Source organism: Chinchilla lanigera, unplaced genomic scaffold (genome assembly GCF_000276665.1).
Source record: "Chinchilla lanigera isolate Chin_1 unplaced genomic scaffold, ChiLan1.0 scaffold00018, whole genome shotgun sequence".
Classification (NCBI taxonomy): Eukaryota; Metazoa; Chordata; class Mammalia; order Rodentia; family Chinchillidae; genus Chinchilla; species Chinchilla lanigera.
In genome coordinates this window covers 28,133,801-28,149,978 of record NW_004955419.1, presented here as the reverse complement: position 1 = coordinate 28,149,978, position 16,178 = coordinate 28,133,801, and the positions used below count along the sequence as shown (strand labels likewise).

The window sequence follows — 16,178 nt, the reverse complement described above, 5'->3', positions numbered from 1 at the left end:
AAGTGCCCACTGCATGCCCTTTCAGCAGCACAGAGACCGTCCACATGTGGCACCACAAGCAGCTCGGTGTGCCAGAGCTAAGACTGAGCTATGCGATGCCTGTGCGCAGTGGGTGCTCTGCAAATTTGTGGGACAGATCGGCTCATGCACACAGAAGAGGCCTCTGTCACCCTCCATCCCCAGCACTGCAGTGACAGAGGCACAGGTGACTCTATGGCCTTGCACCAGGCATTCTGCAGTCCTGGAGGCCATTGAAGCTGAGCTCCAAGGCAGCCCTGACCATAAGGGAGCTCACACTCCAGGAGAGGCTGAGCCAGTGTGAAGTATCACACCCGATTATGCTGGGTGACAGGTTCCAAGTTCTCAATTCATTAAGCTGCAGACACCAGAGTGCTGTGGTTTCTTAATTAATTAAAATATCACATGATAACCATTCTCTGATTTAACAATCAAGAGCCATGGCAAGGCTGGGAATGAGGAAATTCATTAGAGGAGACTGTTCACCACCGATTGATTCTCTTGTTCTTATTCATCCCCCGCCCACATCATCCATCCCTGGGGGAGTGAGGAACGCAATGTTTTTGTAAAGACATAGGAATTAGTTCCACCATAAAACCTGAAGGAAAAAAATCCACCTTGACTAAAACTCAGGCCTCTTTTGGTTTAAGGGAAAAGCTGGATACGTGAACACTGACTTTAGAATTACTGCGGTCCATTATCACTAGGGGGCATGTTCCACAACTCATGGTACCAAACCCTATACATATTATGTTTTTTTCCTATACCCACATATGAAAAACTCTAATTTATAAATCAAGCACAGTAAGAATTAACAATAACAAATAATAAAATAAAATGGCTATAATATACTGTAATAAAAGTTATATGAAGGTTCTCTCTCAAAATTCCTTATTGGGCAACCATCCAGCCCAGCTTCAAGAAGGTCCTTGACACGCTGTGGCCTGCTGGCACCACATATATGCCCTCCCCACCTGGCATCTTGTACCTCTCTGCTACCTGCTATTCAATGTGTGCTTTAGAGATGACAGTATGCATCAGAGAGTGCCTGAAATACTAGAATGCTTGTATACTGGGACAGCACATTCAGGGAGACTCAGAAGGATCAGGCTGGCAGTAGTATAAAATGATTAGGGCTGGTTAAAAGCTGCAAGTAAGCCAGTTACTTTGGAGGCTGAGGCAGGATTGCAAGTTCCAGCCAGGGCAACTTAATGAGATTCTGTCTCAAAGTAAAAGTAAAAAGGGTTAAGGATGTATCTCAATGATAGAGCCCTTACCTACCATGTGCAAGGCATGTTCAATTCCTAGTACTGCAGAATGGTGGGGTAGGGACCAGGTGGAGAGGTAACCCCAGCTCAGGTGTGAAAGGGAGGGGAGGTTTGACTAAAGTAGCTGACATCAACAGAGAAAGGGCAGGATGTATGAGGGATGATAAAGAAGAATGAATAGGACCTGGGCCACTTACAGCAGCATTCCCGAGACAAGAGACAACACAGACCATCCTTAAAAACATTTATTTTTAGGGTGTAGGGGGTGTGACACCACAGCATCTATGAAAATAGGGTAGAAAAAACACAGGCTTGGGGGCGGGGGTGGATCATGCTTTTGAATGATACCAGCAGTTCAGTGCATGTTCTTGGTCTTCAAAGAGGCTTTAGAACTCTCAATTCAGAAAACTATTAGTTTAAACAGTCATGTTAATGCACCTTATTGCCACTGATGATGAGGCAGATTTGATATGATTCAACCGATTTCACAGAATGTGCTCATTATCAGATGTGGTTCTACAACCTTCTCCAGAGCCACGGTACCCCCATTCCTTCTGACATAAGTGAAGCGTCTAAGTCATCTCCAAGCCATTCAAGTTACAGGGCAACTAAAGGCCGACTCTCAGATGTGGAAATAATTACATGGGAGGAGATGAGAACAGCAGGAGGTCCTGAATGAAGAGGGGATATGAGCAAGCCCCCCAATCCCCAGTACCCAAGAGCAGCCCCAACTACCAAGAGCCAAGGATGGCTTCCAATTTGATCAATTTCAATTCTCATTTTACTCGAAGAAGGGACTCCAATATTGTAAAGTTTGAAAATCATTCATTTGGTTTCATTCCCTTCCTATTCAGATAAGGGTGTAGAGGCCCAGGGAGTGAAAGGCCCGCCTACAGTCGCACAGCAAGCCATGAGAACTGCACAGACCTCGTGTTTTCAGATTCCCAGGTTGGTCTCATTCTGCTGTGGAATACACCAGGCGCACACCATCTCAATATTTTGGACAGTGAATGGCCACATTTAAAGACAAAAAAGTTCACTTCTAACAAGTGCGCTAGACCGTAATGGCGAACTTGAGAGGCACGAGAGTGTTCTTTAGAGGTCGAACTGGGCCAGGTGGGTGGCACCATCCTTCCCTGCTTTTAAGGTCACCCTGGGAAGAACACCATGAGTGGAAAGTAGCTAGGGTCTCTGCTCAGAGGCCTCCAGACTTGGACAAGAAGTTTCCCTCCCAGAGTCTAGTTTCTTCATATAACAGGGTCAGGACAATAATTCCTGTGCTGCCCACCTTGCTGGGCTGGGCTCCTGGGTGGGACAGTGCTTTGTCCACTTTAAGGGCTAATGTGAAGAAATTCTAATTACCAGAGATCCACCAGACAGTAAATATTCTCCTTTTTTCTGCTAAAAAGGGAGAAAGCCTTATTCTTGGATGAGGTCAAAATGTCTGTAAGCAGAACACATTGTACTATATTGTGATTCAATGGCCCAGAGGTAATACCTAACCCCTCCCAATCCCCTTCCACACTGTGATGTCCAGAAGTCAGATCTCACTGCCCAACTACGTAGAGTGCTGTGATAACAGTAGATGGTGTGGTTCTCAAACACCCACCTATCTAGGACTAAATCTTAAGTTGGGGAAAAGGCGGGAATAGAGGAGCCACACCAGCTGTCCACACCCTGGTATGAGATGAAAATTTGTTTTTGAGGGCACACCATTTTTAAGAAGAATGCTAAGACCAGACTTCCTATATTTTTTGTAAAGGGCTTTCTTACTCTAGCGTGGCAGGGCTAGACGGGACTCTGGTGACATCAGTTCAAATGCTACAATCACAGGTGAATGACCAAGACCCAGCAAGGGGAAGAGACTTATGAGGTCACACAGCAAGCAAAAACCAGGCTGAGGAGTGCTGAGACCTTCCTCCCTCCTTCTACAACACAAACTAAGTCACACAGCACCCACTAATCAGTCATAGGTAGGAGTCACAGTTGTCACATGCCTTGTTTTGAGCCCTTTAGAATTAGAAACATACCATTACATGATCTCCCTAGGAGGGAGTAGTTAAAAAAGAATTCACAAGGAACAATCATTCCAAGAGTATAAAAAAGCTACATGCACATCTGTTTTCCCAGTGTTTGTTCTGCTAAAAACTACATCTGCGTAGGAATCTAGTTTGCATCCAATTTTTAAAAACATACAAAAGAGATCATCTACAAACACAGTTTTCCCAAGTCTTCACAAAGCAAAAAGATCCAGTATTTGACTTCTCCATTATCCTGTGATCAACCTCTCCAAGACCCTGGGAAGAAAAGAGGGAAAAATTAGAAAAAAAGGAACCTTCTCTGTCACAATATGCTATGTGTTAAACGGGAGGTGCTCCCTAAATTCAAATATTTCTTTGCAAGAAATGGTGCCAGGGAAGAGTGGAGGTGTCCTTCAGGGGCCCAGGAAAAACACGTAAGATCAGTAGATGGAGATTTCAGAGCACACACTACAGCTCAATATGAGGAAGAACTTTTCAACTCTTGGAAAATGCCAAGGTGGTTGTCTGAAGGCGGCAAGCTCTGTATTTCTGGAGGCACACAAGCAAGAGCTGACCAACACTGCGTGTTTTACAAGGAACTCAACACCTGAATATATAAAATATAGGTAAAATTTACATAAAATAATACATATAATAACATTACATATTTACATAAAACAAAAAAATCAGGTATCAGGAAGACAACTTTATAACCTGACTTCCTAACTCTTTCCTGAATTCTATTTTATAGTTTTATATGTTCACATTTTTCCCCATTTCTATGACCTCTGAATTTGCCTTTCAGCTCCAAGCCACCTTTTCAGTAACGTCTGCCTTCCTTTTCCCCAGTTCTAGGAGCTTCTCCTGCCTCAAACCGACACACCTCCTTCATTCCCCTAATGCTGCGGTCCTTGTATCTTCACCATATTCACTTTGTGTTTTTCTGTGTGTCCCCTGCAGACTTGAAGAGAGGCCTTGCACACAGAAAGTGTAACAAGATTTTATTTGATTAGAAGTATAGAAAATCCTTCTGCTTTTAATAAATTCCTGTTTCTAACTTTTCCTGCTCTATTAAAAATCTGTTGGTCAGCCTTGGTGATGGTACCTGGTCATGCCTGCTCCTCCCAGGATGTACGAAGATCCTGCATCCCTTCATCTCCAGTGAGAGGAGCGCACACTCCCTGGATCCATCCATCCCAACATGGCCTGTGACCTGCATTGGCCAAGGAACTGCAGGCAGATGCGACAGTGACGTACATTTGCTATAGTTTAATGATGATGTACATCTGAGTTGGACTTTAAATGAGACTGTATACTTGGCTCGGCCTCTTACTCATTCCTTCTGCCTAAAGAATGGATGGATTCCACACTGGGGTTGCTCCTCCGGCTGGGTCTCAAATGAGACGTGGAGCAGAGCCACAGCCAGCCCGTGGCAGTGACATGGAACGTGAGCAAGAGATAGATGCTTGTGGCTTAGAACCAGCAACCCTGGGGGTTGCTACACAGCAAAAGCTGGTTGAGAAAGTGATTCATTTCCCAAGCTCACAGTCACCTGCAGACAGGGCACAGATGCAGCTCCTGTGTCACCTGTGTGACTAAGAGAACGAACGGCTGTTTGGATCTCTGCATCCTGACGCCTCAGCCCCAAGACGTGTGGCCAGGCAGCACACAGGGCAGTGAGCAGCAAGGTGGGGCGAGAGCCGTCCCGGGAGAAGACACACGAAGCACAGCAGTCTTCTCTGCAGGAAGCTTTCCACGTGGATGCTGTCACTGTCCGCCACCGCTTGGGGCTAGAGGAAGTATTCTTCCAGCCTCAAAACCAGAAAGCACTACCAGCTTTTTCATCCTACGGATGCCCATGTCCCCAGCTCTTGACTGTGCGAGTTGGGGAGGCCAGAGAAACAAACGTGCAGAGCACAGCAGAGGTTCCCCCTGCTCACCTTCACACAGCCCAGCTCGCCCCTGCTTTCCCTCTGCTTTCTGCACTTGCATATCTCCCTTCTGTGTTATTGCCTTTCTAGTCAGCCGCCTCAAAACTCATGGGACACAGGGATAGGAATAACAAAGTGGCTCAGAACATATACCTTCATCCATCACAGGTGGTCAGCTGGAGCTGGGGAGCGGAGGCCTTTGTATCTGCTCAGATCTAGGACCATCACAGTGCCGTGCGATAGGGCTTCCCCAACCGCGTTGGCCGCGTGGCACTGGTACACGCCCTCATCTTCCTTTCTCAGGGGACTGATCTAGGCACACAGCAGGCACATTTACAGTTATATGCAGTACAAAAAATGACCTTCTTATTTAGTTTTCAGTGCTACATTTGATCACTGGATCCTTTTCAGAATAAGACCAACTCCTATTCGTCTTCTTGCTGTGAATGCCAAGCAGCGTACAATGAAACGTCCTTCTGGGATGGGGGGCTCTCAAAGGGCATGTTCCTTACTGTGGCTTTCACTTTAACAATTCCTCTGCATTCCTGCCTTTGACTCTAGCTGCCTGGCCCTTTTATTGTAGAGGACAGGATACATTATGAGGAAAATAACTGAAAATTAAAAAAACAAAACTCTCCTGGCTACAGCAGACCCATAAGGTGTTCCTTATGGGGGTAGCCCTTACAAAAACCATCAGAGTATTTACCACTTCTCAGGTTTTCTTGTAAAAAACGAGCGAATGTGCTTGATTTGAAAAGGACATGGGCCCAACTGCATTCCAAGTCCTTCAGCTGGGTAGAGAATCATCACTAAACCTCCCAGAGCTGTGGAGAAGCTGAGGAAGACATTCCCGGGGAGCCTTCTAGTCTCACTTTTCCAAACACTTGCCATTCTTTTTTTTTTTTTTCAGCAAAAATGCTATGAATGGCATAACAGCCCTGGAGGGGCTTGAGTGTGCCGTGTCCCTCTTTATCAGCTATGTGGTCTTAGGCAGCTTAGTGTGGTTTTAGGTGGCTACTGTAACAAACCCTTTCAAACTCAGTGGCTTAAAACACAAACTTATCATCCTTTGTTCTAGAGGCCAGAAGCCCAAAATGGGCCTCAGGAGATTAAAATCAGGGTGCAGCAGCATTCCTATGGCTCTAGGGTATAGCCTCTTGCCTGACCTGGTCCAGTTTCTAGTTGTGTTAGTTAATACTGATTGTCGGCCAGGTGTGGTAGGGACTATACATGGTCCCTGGCCCCCACCACACTGGTGTCCATTCCCTGTGCTCTGCTTCCTGGCCACCATATCCTCCTGTCGTGCCCTCCTGTCATGATGTTTCTGCACTGGAGCCAGCTGATCATGAAACTCTGGAAACTATGAACCAAAATAATCCTCTGCTCCTGGAATCTGGAAGTGTCAGGTATTTTATCCAGCATGGAAAGCTGACTAATACACCAGTGCTCCTTGGCTCACGGCCCCTTCCTCCAGCTCCAGCACCAGCAATGGTGGGTAGAGGCCTTTTCACATCGCCCTACCTGACTCTCTGCCTCCCTCTTCCTCATTTACACTCACCCTTAAATTGGGCCCACCTGGGTACACCAGGTTACTTTCTCTACCTTAAAGTCAGCTCTTTAGCAACCTTACTCTCTCCTGCCACATGACATAACCCACTGACAGGTTCTGAGCAGTGGGACATGGATGTCTTGTGAGGGCCTCTGCAGCAGATCCCTGTGCTCGCAGGGGCTACACAGCCTGCCAGACACTGGAAGGCCTGTGAGATGAACAGGCAGAGCCTTGAGAACTCTCACATGTCACAGAAGGACAAAAGAGGTTCATAAAATCAGCCAGTAATATCAGATAACCTGAAAAACTCACCAAAATCCAGGCTGTGGCCTCGTGGTCGGAAGGGCCCCCTCGCACCTGGACGACTATATTGACATGGTCCCCGGGTAACTCCTCCAGGACCTCGATGCCCTCAGGAGAGTGTGCGATCTACAGCAGAGAAACCATGAGCCACCTTGCACAGGCATTTCTAACCCCCTGCCACCCACTCTTCCCAGGGACTCAAATGCTGAAACTCTCACACCTCTCCTTTATATTCAAATAACATCAGATGCCTTAGAAACCTAAATGTGTGTTCAAGCAGCACCCCCTGCTGGACGGCAACGATGCTAACATCGCCACCATTTGGCAGAAGCAGTGCAGAATTTCACGGCCCTTGTCGGGGCTGTTGAGCTATAGGGACAACAAATGTCATGATGGATCTTTAGGAAGATTTGCATTTGGGACAGGACTGAGTCTTCTGCTCTCAGCCAAGTCAGTCTACAACTCAGCTCCCCGTGAAGTAGGTGCTCAGGTCCAGCAGCTGAGGTAGGCTGGGCCAAGGCAGCAGACGGCATGGGCCAGACTGCACCTGTCCCTCTTCTGGGGTAAAAGTGTTGAGAGGCAGGAGTGCTATGTAAGGCTTCTTTTGTAATCTTCTGGCCCGCGTGTAAAGAGATGCACACAAACACACTGAAAGGAAAAATATTTACCACTCACATCTGTCTTCGGGTTTCTCTGTCTCTGTGTCAGTCTGTGCCTCGGCCAAGCGCTCACGCACGTGCACCCCCCCACACACACACACGAGTTCTGGGAGAGAAATACCTTCCTCCACGTGATGACTGGGGTGGGCACCGCCCTCACCTCACAGGACAGGTAAACCTGCGCCCCGGTGACATTGTGAACACTTCGGGGTGGCAACACGACCACAGGAGCTGCAAGAAGACAAGGGCACATGGGCTTTATACTGGTCCCAAGCTGCCGGCCAACACTGCCCTGGCTGCTGAGGGCCTCGCGGACCCCTGCCCTGAGGGGTGCAGCGGCTCCTCAGCACAGGGGAGATTTTCCTGTGCAAGGGACTGAGGAGGGAGGTTTCTTCAAACCTGAAAGGAAGCCTCTCGGTTTCCTGACCCACTGCCATAGTTTTACAACCAGAAAAAGGCTCCTGAGAAGCAAGGCCACTTCCCAAGGTCGGTGGCAGAGCTCTGGTCTCACACACCCCCTCCGTAGGCACCTCCTGGACCCAGCTGCCATCTGCGTGCAGTTCAGCAACAGGACTCTGGTGGCCTGCTAGAGGGCCATTTTCATGCCGCCAACAACAAAGACTTCAAATACAAGGGTTTTTCTGCTTCTGTGTGCTGAGTGTTTCAAAGGAGGGCACCACACAGACTGCTGTCTGCACCCTGCGGCGAAGCCCCTTGGTACATCCTGGACACAATGGTCTGCATGTGCAGATGCAAGGCCGCACTCCACTCCATTCCCAAGCAGACCTGGGAACCTGTGAAGGGAGAGGGGGCTGAGCCTCTGTGACTCCACAATGGGGCAAGTGCAGCTCTAGATAGCAGGCACTGTAGGAAGCAGAGAGGGAACACAGCTCTCTAGAGAGGACCCAGGAGCCTGTGGGTGTGAGTCAGAAACTCAACTCACAGCAAGGGTATGGTGGTGCACTTGTAACCCCAGCGATCTGGGAGGCTGCAGCCAGGCAGCAGGGTCGAGCCGAGCGTGGTAGCTTGGTGACTTAATAAGATTCTGTCTCAATATCTAAAAAATAAAAAGGCCTGGAGGTGTAGCTCAAGGTGAAGGCCCTGAGTTCAACTTTTCAGTATTGTAACAAAACAAAAACAAAAGCCCCAAAAATTCATACTCCACACTCTGCTTACCTTCCACACATGGCCTCTGCTCTGTTCATACCCGGCTGTGAAAGTCAAGTCCATGCTGCAGGCTAGCTAAGCAACCACTACTAGGACCAGGAAGCTTGTACCTCTTTGACCTGTACAGTCACGGTCAGCCTTGCAGTCCAAGTGTACCTACCTTATCTCGCCCGCGGTGGACAGTTCAGCCACCCTGGCATCCAAGGTGCAAGGTGGAGGCCTAGCCATGGAAGTGCTCTTGGCTCAGACCTCCTCACCTGTAAGCTGAGCTTCATACGCCTCCTCCCTAGGGCTGTGCAGGGGGCTCAACCACACACAGTGAGAAAGCAATGGCTTCACTACCTGATGTGCAAGTGGGGGCTGGATTGGGGAACAGGCTTAGCAACCAGATGGCAAGACAGAAAAAGACATGGTAAATAAGAGAACAAATGTGTTCTTTCAGGGCCATCATACTACAGGCTCGAGGACTCCTGGAGCTTTGCCTGGTGACTCAGGGACAAACGTGCTGCTCTTCTCAGGCCTATCCTGAGGGGAAGGGTTCCCCACTCCCCAGGGTAAGGCTGCAGTGACAAAAGGAGCCCAAAGGGAGGTAGACAAGGATAGGGGATGTGAGCAGGGGTGAGAGACAGGATTGACTCTCAGTCTAAGGCACAGGACTGGAAGGATGCAGAAAGATTAGTCTGGCCCCTACAGATAGTCTGGGAAGCAGATCTTGTCAAGCTGATATATATATATCCTCTGAGAAACTATCTTAAGCCACACAGTGGCTGGAGATAGATCCCAACTCCCCAGGATCCTCACATCTGGAGATAGACCCCAACTCCCCAGGATCTTCTGCTTGACTGTCTGTGACACATCCATCCAGATTTCACTTCTATACCTCCAGTGATGGAGAGCTCACTTCCTATAGAGCCAGGCCCTCCCATCTTTGGAGGACTCTGCTAGTAAGAAACCTTATCCTTATCTGGAGTGAAAAGCTGTCTCCATAACTGCCATCTGCCGATCCCAGGGCTGCTCTCTGGGGCCCATATCTCCGTGGGGGCCTTGGTTCTCCATGGAGTTGAACACAGGGCTTCCTCAACCTTCTGGGCTGCTTCTTCCAACACCTGCTCAGCCCACTGCTTCAGTCATTCCCACAGGGCAGCCCTGCAAAGGACTCTGCCAGCCCAAATCTAAAGCCCCCAAAGAACCAAGCTCGGAGACGCCTCACATTGCCCACTGCCGCAAAGAACCCCACACCCTGGCTCTGGCAGCAGCGCCATCTGCGATGACAAAGAGAGGCTAATTTATTCACATTCTCTCCAGCGCCTCCCAGCCACACAGGTGCTGTGATGTCGCCTCCACCACAGCCCAAACCAGCCTGCAAACTGCTCGCTGTGGGGACCATCAGAACCCTCTTCAGAGCCCTCGATGGGCTCCAAAGGGACCCTCCATCCCCGGTTTCACTTTCATTCATGTAGTCATAAATTTTAAATGAGATTTCATCACTCCCTTTCAGACCTAACTGAATAAACCAGGAAATCACATTTCCTCTTCCTAGATCCTGTTCCCCTCACCCTCTCTTTCAGTACCTGCAATTAAGGAGGAGTGCCTTGGAAATACCATCTTTGCCACTGATTTCACAGCAGGAAATACCATGTCTTTTACAAGAGACTCCTGCTTTCAATGTCAAAGGGACGCTTCACAATTTATTTATTTGTAAATCTGCACACAGTGCTACTCATCTTTTCTGGTGTGCAGTTCTAAGTTTTGACAAATGCTTACAGTCATGTAATGACCACTACAACCCAGACACAGAATACTTATCTCAAGAAATGTCCTCAGGGCACACTTTGTCATAATCACCTGCTTTTCACTTTAACACATACAGTTTTAAATTTAAAACATTTTTTTTGAAACAGCTCTTCAGAGTCAATTCATAATAGCAACAGTGATAACGTCACAGACTAACACAGTGCCTGCCGTGTGCCAAACCCTCTTCCGCTGACAAGGGTGGAGAAACACCTGTCTTTCCAGTAACCGTACCAGCTGTTCTGGGCGGAGCCTTGAAGGGCTGCCAGGCCCGGAATGCTGGGTCGAGGCCGTGAGCCTTGTATCCGTTTCTAGAGCCCCAGCTCTCCTACCTCACCCCAACACCACCTTGCTTTTCCCCAGAGTGCCCCTCCTTGTGCACTACCCCTCCATTCTCACATCAGCCCTCTGAGGCAGCTGGTTTTGTCCCCATTTTAGAGATGAGGACAGCAAAGCTCAGCAAGGTGAGGGGCCTGGAGAAGTGGAAACTCAGAGCCAGCTCCCAGGTTCCACGAACTTGCACACAACTTTTTCGAGTGAAACATTCACTGTCTGTGTGGACTCCATCCCAGAATAAGAGATTTGTTCTTAGGGATTGTGTCAGTGTTCCTCAAGACCATCCCCAGGTTCAAGATGAGCTGAAGGACTCACAGAACTCATGGTTATGATTTATGTCAGCACAAGACACAAAGCAAAGTCAGCCAAGGGAAAAGTCTGGTGAGGGACCAGGCACAAACTTCCTTTCCCAGTAGAGTCACACAGGGCACAGCCATGAAAAGAGACAGCACATGTGAAATGCCGTCCACTCGGAAGCTCATGAGGGCTCAGCGCCCAGGGTGGTGAGAGGGCCGGTCACACAGGTATCCACCATATACCACAATTCAGGGTCCTGGAAAGTAAGCAGGTATTTGGCGGTGCTATTTGGTCAGTGTCCTCTAAAGGTCCACATGTAAAGGGATTGGCCCTTAGGGTGGTACGACTAGGAGGCGGTGGGATCTTTAGGAGGCAGGGCCTAAATGGGAGATCTTTAGGTCATGAGGGGTGTGCTAACCGCTTCCTCCTTGTCTGCAGATAAACACAATGGCCACTGCCAGACATCCACCAGGGTGAAAGTGCCTGTGTTAACTGTGTGGGTTTGTACAGAGGAAAAGGATCAATATTATTATGATAGTGTTTGGTGATGTCTCCCTACCCTGCCATTTAAATGGGTCCTTAATAATTGGAATAGAGGATTACTGAATCCTAGTATTTCCTCTCCTCTTGCTGCCCTCTCTCCTTTCCCTTCTTTCCTCTCCTCTCCCATCCCCTCCCCTTTCCTTCCCTTCCCCTCTTCTGCTTCCTGAGTCAAAAAGTGAGCCATAAGGTGAGCCGCTCCTGCCACACTGTGCTGCCCTCACCACAAGCTTAGAGACAAACAGGGCTGCTGATCTTGGACTGGAACCTCCAGAATCACGAACCAAATCAAAACTTTTCTCTCTGTGAGTTAACAACCTCAGGTCTTTTGATACAATAACAAAAACCTGACAACCACAAACACAAGCTATACACAATGGCCACTGCTTCTTCTTCTTCTTCTTCTTCTTCTTCTTCTTCTTCTTTTTTGTGCCGGGAATCGAACTCAGGACCTTTGTGCTTACCAGGCAGGTGTTTATGCCGCTGAGCTATATCCTCAGCCCTTCTGGCACACAGCTTCTTACCTTACTGTTGCCAGAGCCACCACAATCCTGAAAGAACCAGGGTTTACCTTTCCACTTGCCTTTGACAAAAGCCTATGGCTCTAGAGGGAAGAGGGCTCCTGGTCAGCCCCATCTTTGAGGATGCCAGCTTCCCCTCTCCCGTCCAAGGGCTAACTGGCAGGTAACACATAATAGTTGCCAGGTGTGTGCGGTCACAGGCAGCAAAACCACAGGGTAGGCAAAGTAGTACTGAGGGAGACTCAAATGCCTGGGCTCCAGGTGCCAACCACTCAGCATGGGCAGCTGCTAACCACGTCCTCCTCCTTGTCTGTAGATAAAGAGAATGCCCTGCATCCTCGGGGTGAAGGGAGCTAAGTGATGTGCCTGTGTTAACTGTGGATCTGCACAGATGAAAGGGATCAATATTATTACGATCGTGTGTGGTGATCTGTCTCCTACTCTGCCAATTAAATGGGTCCTTAATAGCTGGAATGAAAGACCTCCACAAATGCCTCCGAGATTTCTTTAAAGTAAATGGTGCCAGGCAAAGAAAGAATATCAAAAGTCATCCCACAGGACCCCATCTGAAGCATACAACCAGAGTTTAATAATCAACGTACCGAGCAGCCCTGATAATTTATGCTAATAGTCACAATACCATGTGGAATGAGAAACAGCTTAATCCTGCTCTCTGCAGCCTGTGCTTCAAATCCCCTCCCTCAGCATGAAAGGCTTTTGAGCACGAGGCGCCTTCTTTGTCCCTTTGACAAAGTGGCATTTGCTGCCTCTTCTGGTTACCTGGTAACACACGCCTCGGGTTTCTAAGTAGAGCTGAAATTTCAACCAACGTGAATTTTCTAAGACTGGGGGTGTAGAGAGCTCACTGGGGCTGCTGGGGCTCAACATCCTGCAGAGAGCCAGGAAGACCCAGATTTGGGTCCCACCTCTGGTGTTTCTATTTTCCTTTCTATTAAATGGGAGTGGGACCTCCCTGGGGGTAGTAACAACCAAAGGAGATGAGGGCAAAGGAACACCCAACAGTAAGAATAATTCACAGGTAGGTCTTCAGTGAGTGTGTGTCACAGGATCACTGCCGCTGCCAGGCAGTTTGGGGTGTGTCAGAGCACAGCAGTAACATGCAGCACTTAAGTCCAAGTCCAAAAACCTTTGGCACTGTCCCTCAGGGGTCTAGGGCGTGTATAAATGCTCCTTCTTGCTGGGACAACCTCACCCCTGTGTGTGTAGCCTGCTTCCCCTAACATCCAGGTGCTGGGGTGCTCGAGAGGCTGGGCAGGAACTGAGGAGGGGTGATTTTACCACGGACATGCAAGCAGAACAGCCCTGCTCGGCTGTGTTCCTTCATCCGGGTCCCCAGGGGCATTGTTAGAATGTGCTCCGGCTGTGTCTTCTGAATTAAAGATGGCTTTAGGGCAGCACCGAATGAGGTGCCAAGTGGCTGGGAGACACCTTCCTGTCCACACCTCATGCTCTATCAGGATGGAAGGGCAGGGGTCACACAAGCAGAGGAAGACAGAAGGTGCCAGGGAAATGGTGCCAGTTCTGAGGTGGACGACACAAATGCTAGTGGGAAGGACAGCTGAGCTCAGTGCTCTGACGCTTGTCACTAATGAGGTCATGAAAAGCCGGCCTTGCGTGTCTCTTTATTCCTGGAGCCCGAGCCTGGGGTGGGCCTCAGGGCCCATAGATCAGAGTCGAGGGGGCTGTCACACTTACTTGTCATTTGGTAATTTTCAGTGAATTAGGGGTATGGGGTTTCCATCTGCCATCTGTCCTTACTCTGGTAACCATGGCAACCACCATCTGCCTGACTTAATACTATGAAGTCCTGTCCTGAAAGAGCACTGACAGGGTGTTGGGACCTGGGAGCTGGCCAACCTTCACTGGACAGCCTGGATAAGTCCCTGTCCTTGCTAGGGCTCCGTTTCCTCTTCATAATAGCAGATTTGGTCCACACATCTTTGCAATGTCTTTCTCATAGAAACAGAATACTACTCGAGGGAGAAAGTATCTGAGAGCATCAGCACCGTGTAGCTTCCAGGGACCTGGTCAGCATTTCTTACGTCTCCGGCATGTGGAGTTACTGTTACCTGTCTGCAGACAAAGGGAACTGCCTGGGAATTAAGTGCTGACAAAAGCAGATTGTAGGATCCAGTGATACGAACTACAAAGAAAGAGACAGGGCTGTTTAAGTGCCGCAGGGCAGAAACAAGCATTGCAAGTGGAAGGGACCTCAACAATGGCTCTACACGGGTGACACGGGGTGGGGGGGCAGCTGCTCAGGGTCACTCAAGGAGCCCAGAAGCAGCTCAGAAGCACTCCGAGCCAGCTCTGCTGGTCACAGGAGCCCTAACTAGGAAAAGCCATGGCAACCTTCCCATGCACGTGGGGCTGGCTGCTTCAGCTCAACAGACCACACATCACCTTTGTGTCCTGGGACGGGAGACTTCCTGCCTCATCTCCAACAATCTGCTGGATCCTTGGACTTGAGTACATGGGTCCTGGAATAATGGATATTTCTTAAAGCCTGGAACCCACCCCACCCCCACCTCCAACCTGAAACTGAAGTCATTACACTGATGTTGGCATTTAGTCTGGACTTGGTCTTCAGGCCCAGGACAGAATTCCTCCTCAGAAGCCTGAAGCCCAGGCCGCAAACTTGCTAACTAAAGGTTCATTCACCCTGGTCTCTCCACAGCGCCCCCCCAGGCAGAGTAGACAGGTTGTTTTCCAAACCGAAGGGGCAGGCCATGTCTACACTTAGGCTGATAGGCTAGCAAAGTAGGGTGCTTTGCCAGGCATCCCTTATACTAATACTTGGCTTTTTAAAAACTACACAGAAAAGATGGGCAACTGTGGCACTCCGGGATGGTTGTACTGTGGTGCTGATGAAGTTTAAATTTTCAAGTCCCTAGCAATTCATAGTTTTCTATTTCTTTCCTTAAAGCAGGCCAGTCCCCTGCTTATATGTGCCCTTTTCCCCATAAAACCCAAGTCTGCCCCTAATGGCACCCTAATCTTTTTAGAGCTTAAGTCTCCAAAGATCTCACCTGTCCTGGGTCGGAGCCCCCTCAGTACCCTCAGCTGGGCTTCGTCCTACACTCGGGGGCCTGTGCTCCAGCCTAGTGACTCCTGTTTCCCCATATGGCGCTCCTGCTCCCAGGATAGCCTCACCTTTCCTTTCTCTCCATGCAAGCAACCCACTTGGAGCCAGGGCACCGGACATTCAGACCCAGGGGGAATCCTTTCCATAAATCCCAGCTTCCCTGGGCCAAACATGCCACAATGGCACACAATTAAATCTGTAGGGACTATGGTAAGTACCAAAGGGCGAGCAGGCCCACCAGAATTCTGCCCAGTTCCAGGGCTGCTACCTCTATGAGCTTGATAACGGAGCATGCAAGATGTGGATTCCCATCCCATTCTCGCTGTACACCAGGTAAAAGGGGATCCAAAGGGGATACTGAGGCCAGGGAGGCACCATCGCTAAGGAGCATCATTCACCCCCACACCTTAGAGGGCTGGGGTCCCGCTTTCCTGGCCCGCCGAAGTCCTGCAGAGCCCAAACCCGACTCACCAAACTGGCAGGGGCCGCCGCGCGCCTTGTGCAGGTGGCCGGGTTGCGCGTGGGGCGCGTACCGGGCGCGCAGACGCAGCGCGCAAATGCTTGGGTAGGTGCGGCCGTCGGAGCCACAGACGGCGCCGCGCTGCGCGCACACGCAGAGTCCGGTGCCCTCGGGGGCCGTCCCCGCGGCCCGGCTCGCGCACACCAGTCCC

General features: G+C 49.5%; 1 protein-coding gene across 1 annotated transcript in view; it reads right to left on the bottom strand.

Moving 5' to 3' along the window:
• Positions 1-1,516: 1,516 nt before the first annotated feature.
• Igfbpl1 (insulin-like growth factor binding protein-like 1) overlaps positions 1,517-16,178 on the bottom strand; it is a gene marked incomplete in the record, with an annotated part of 14,951 nt that continues 289 nt past the window's right edge. The window contains 5 exon segments of the mRNA XM_013513091.1: positions 1,517-3,583; positions 5,392-5,550; positions 7,100-7,216; positions 7,871-7,980; positions 15,979-16,178. Of these exon segments, the coding sequence (XP_013368545.1) occupies positions 5,401-5,550; positions 7,100-7,216; positions 7,871-7,980; positions 15,979-16,178 (577 nt within the window).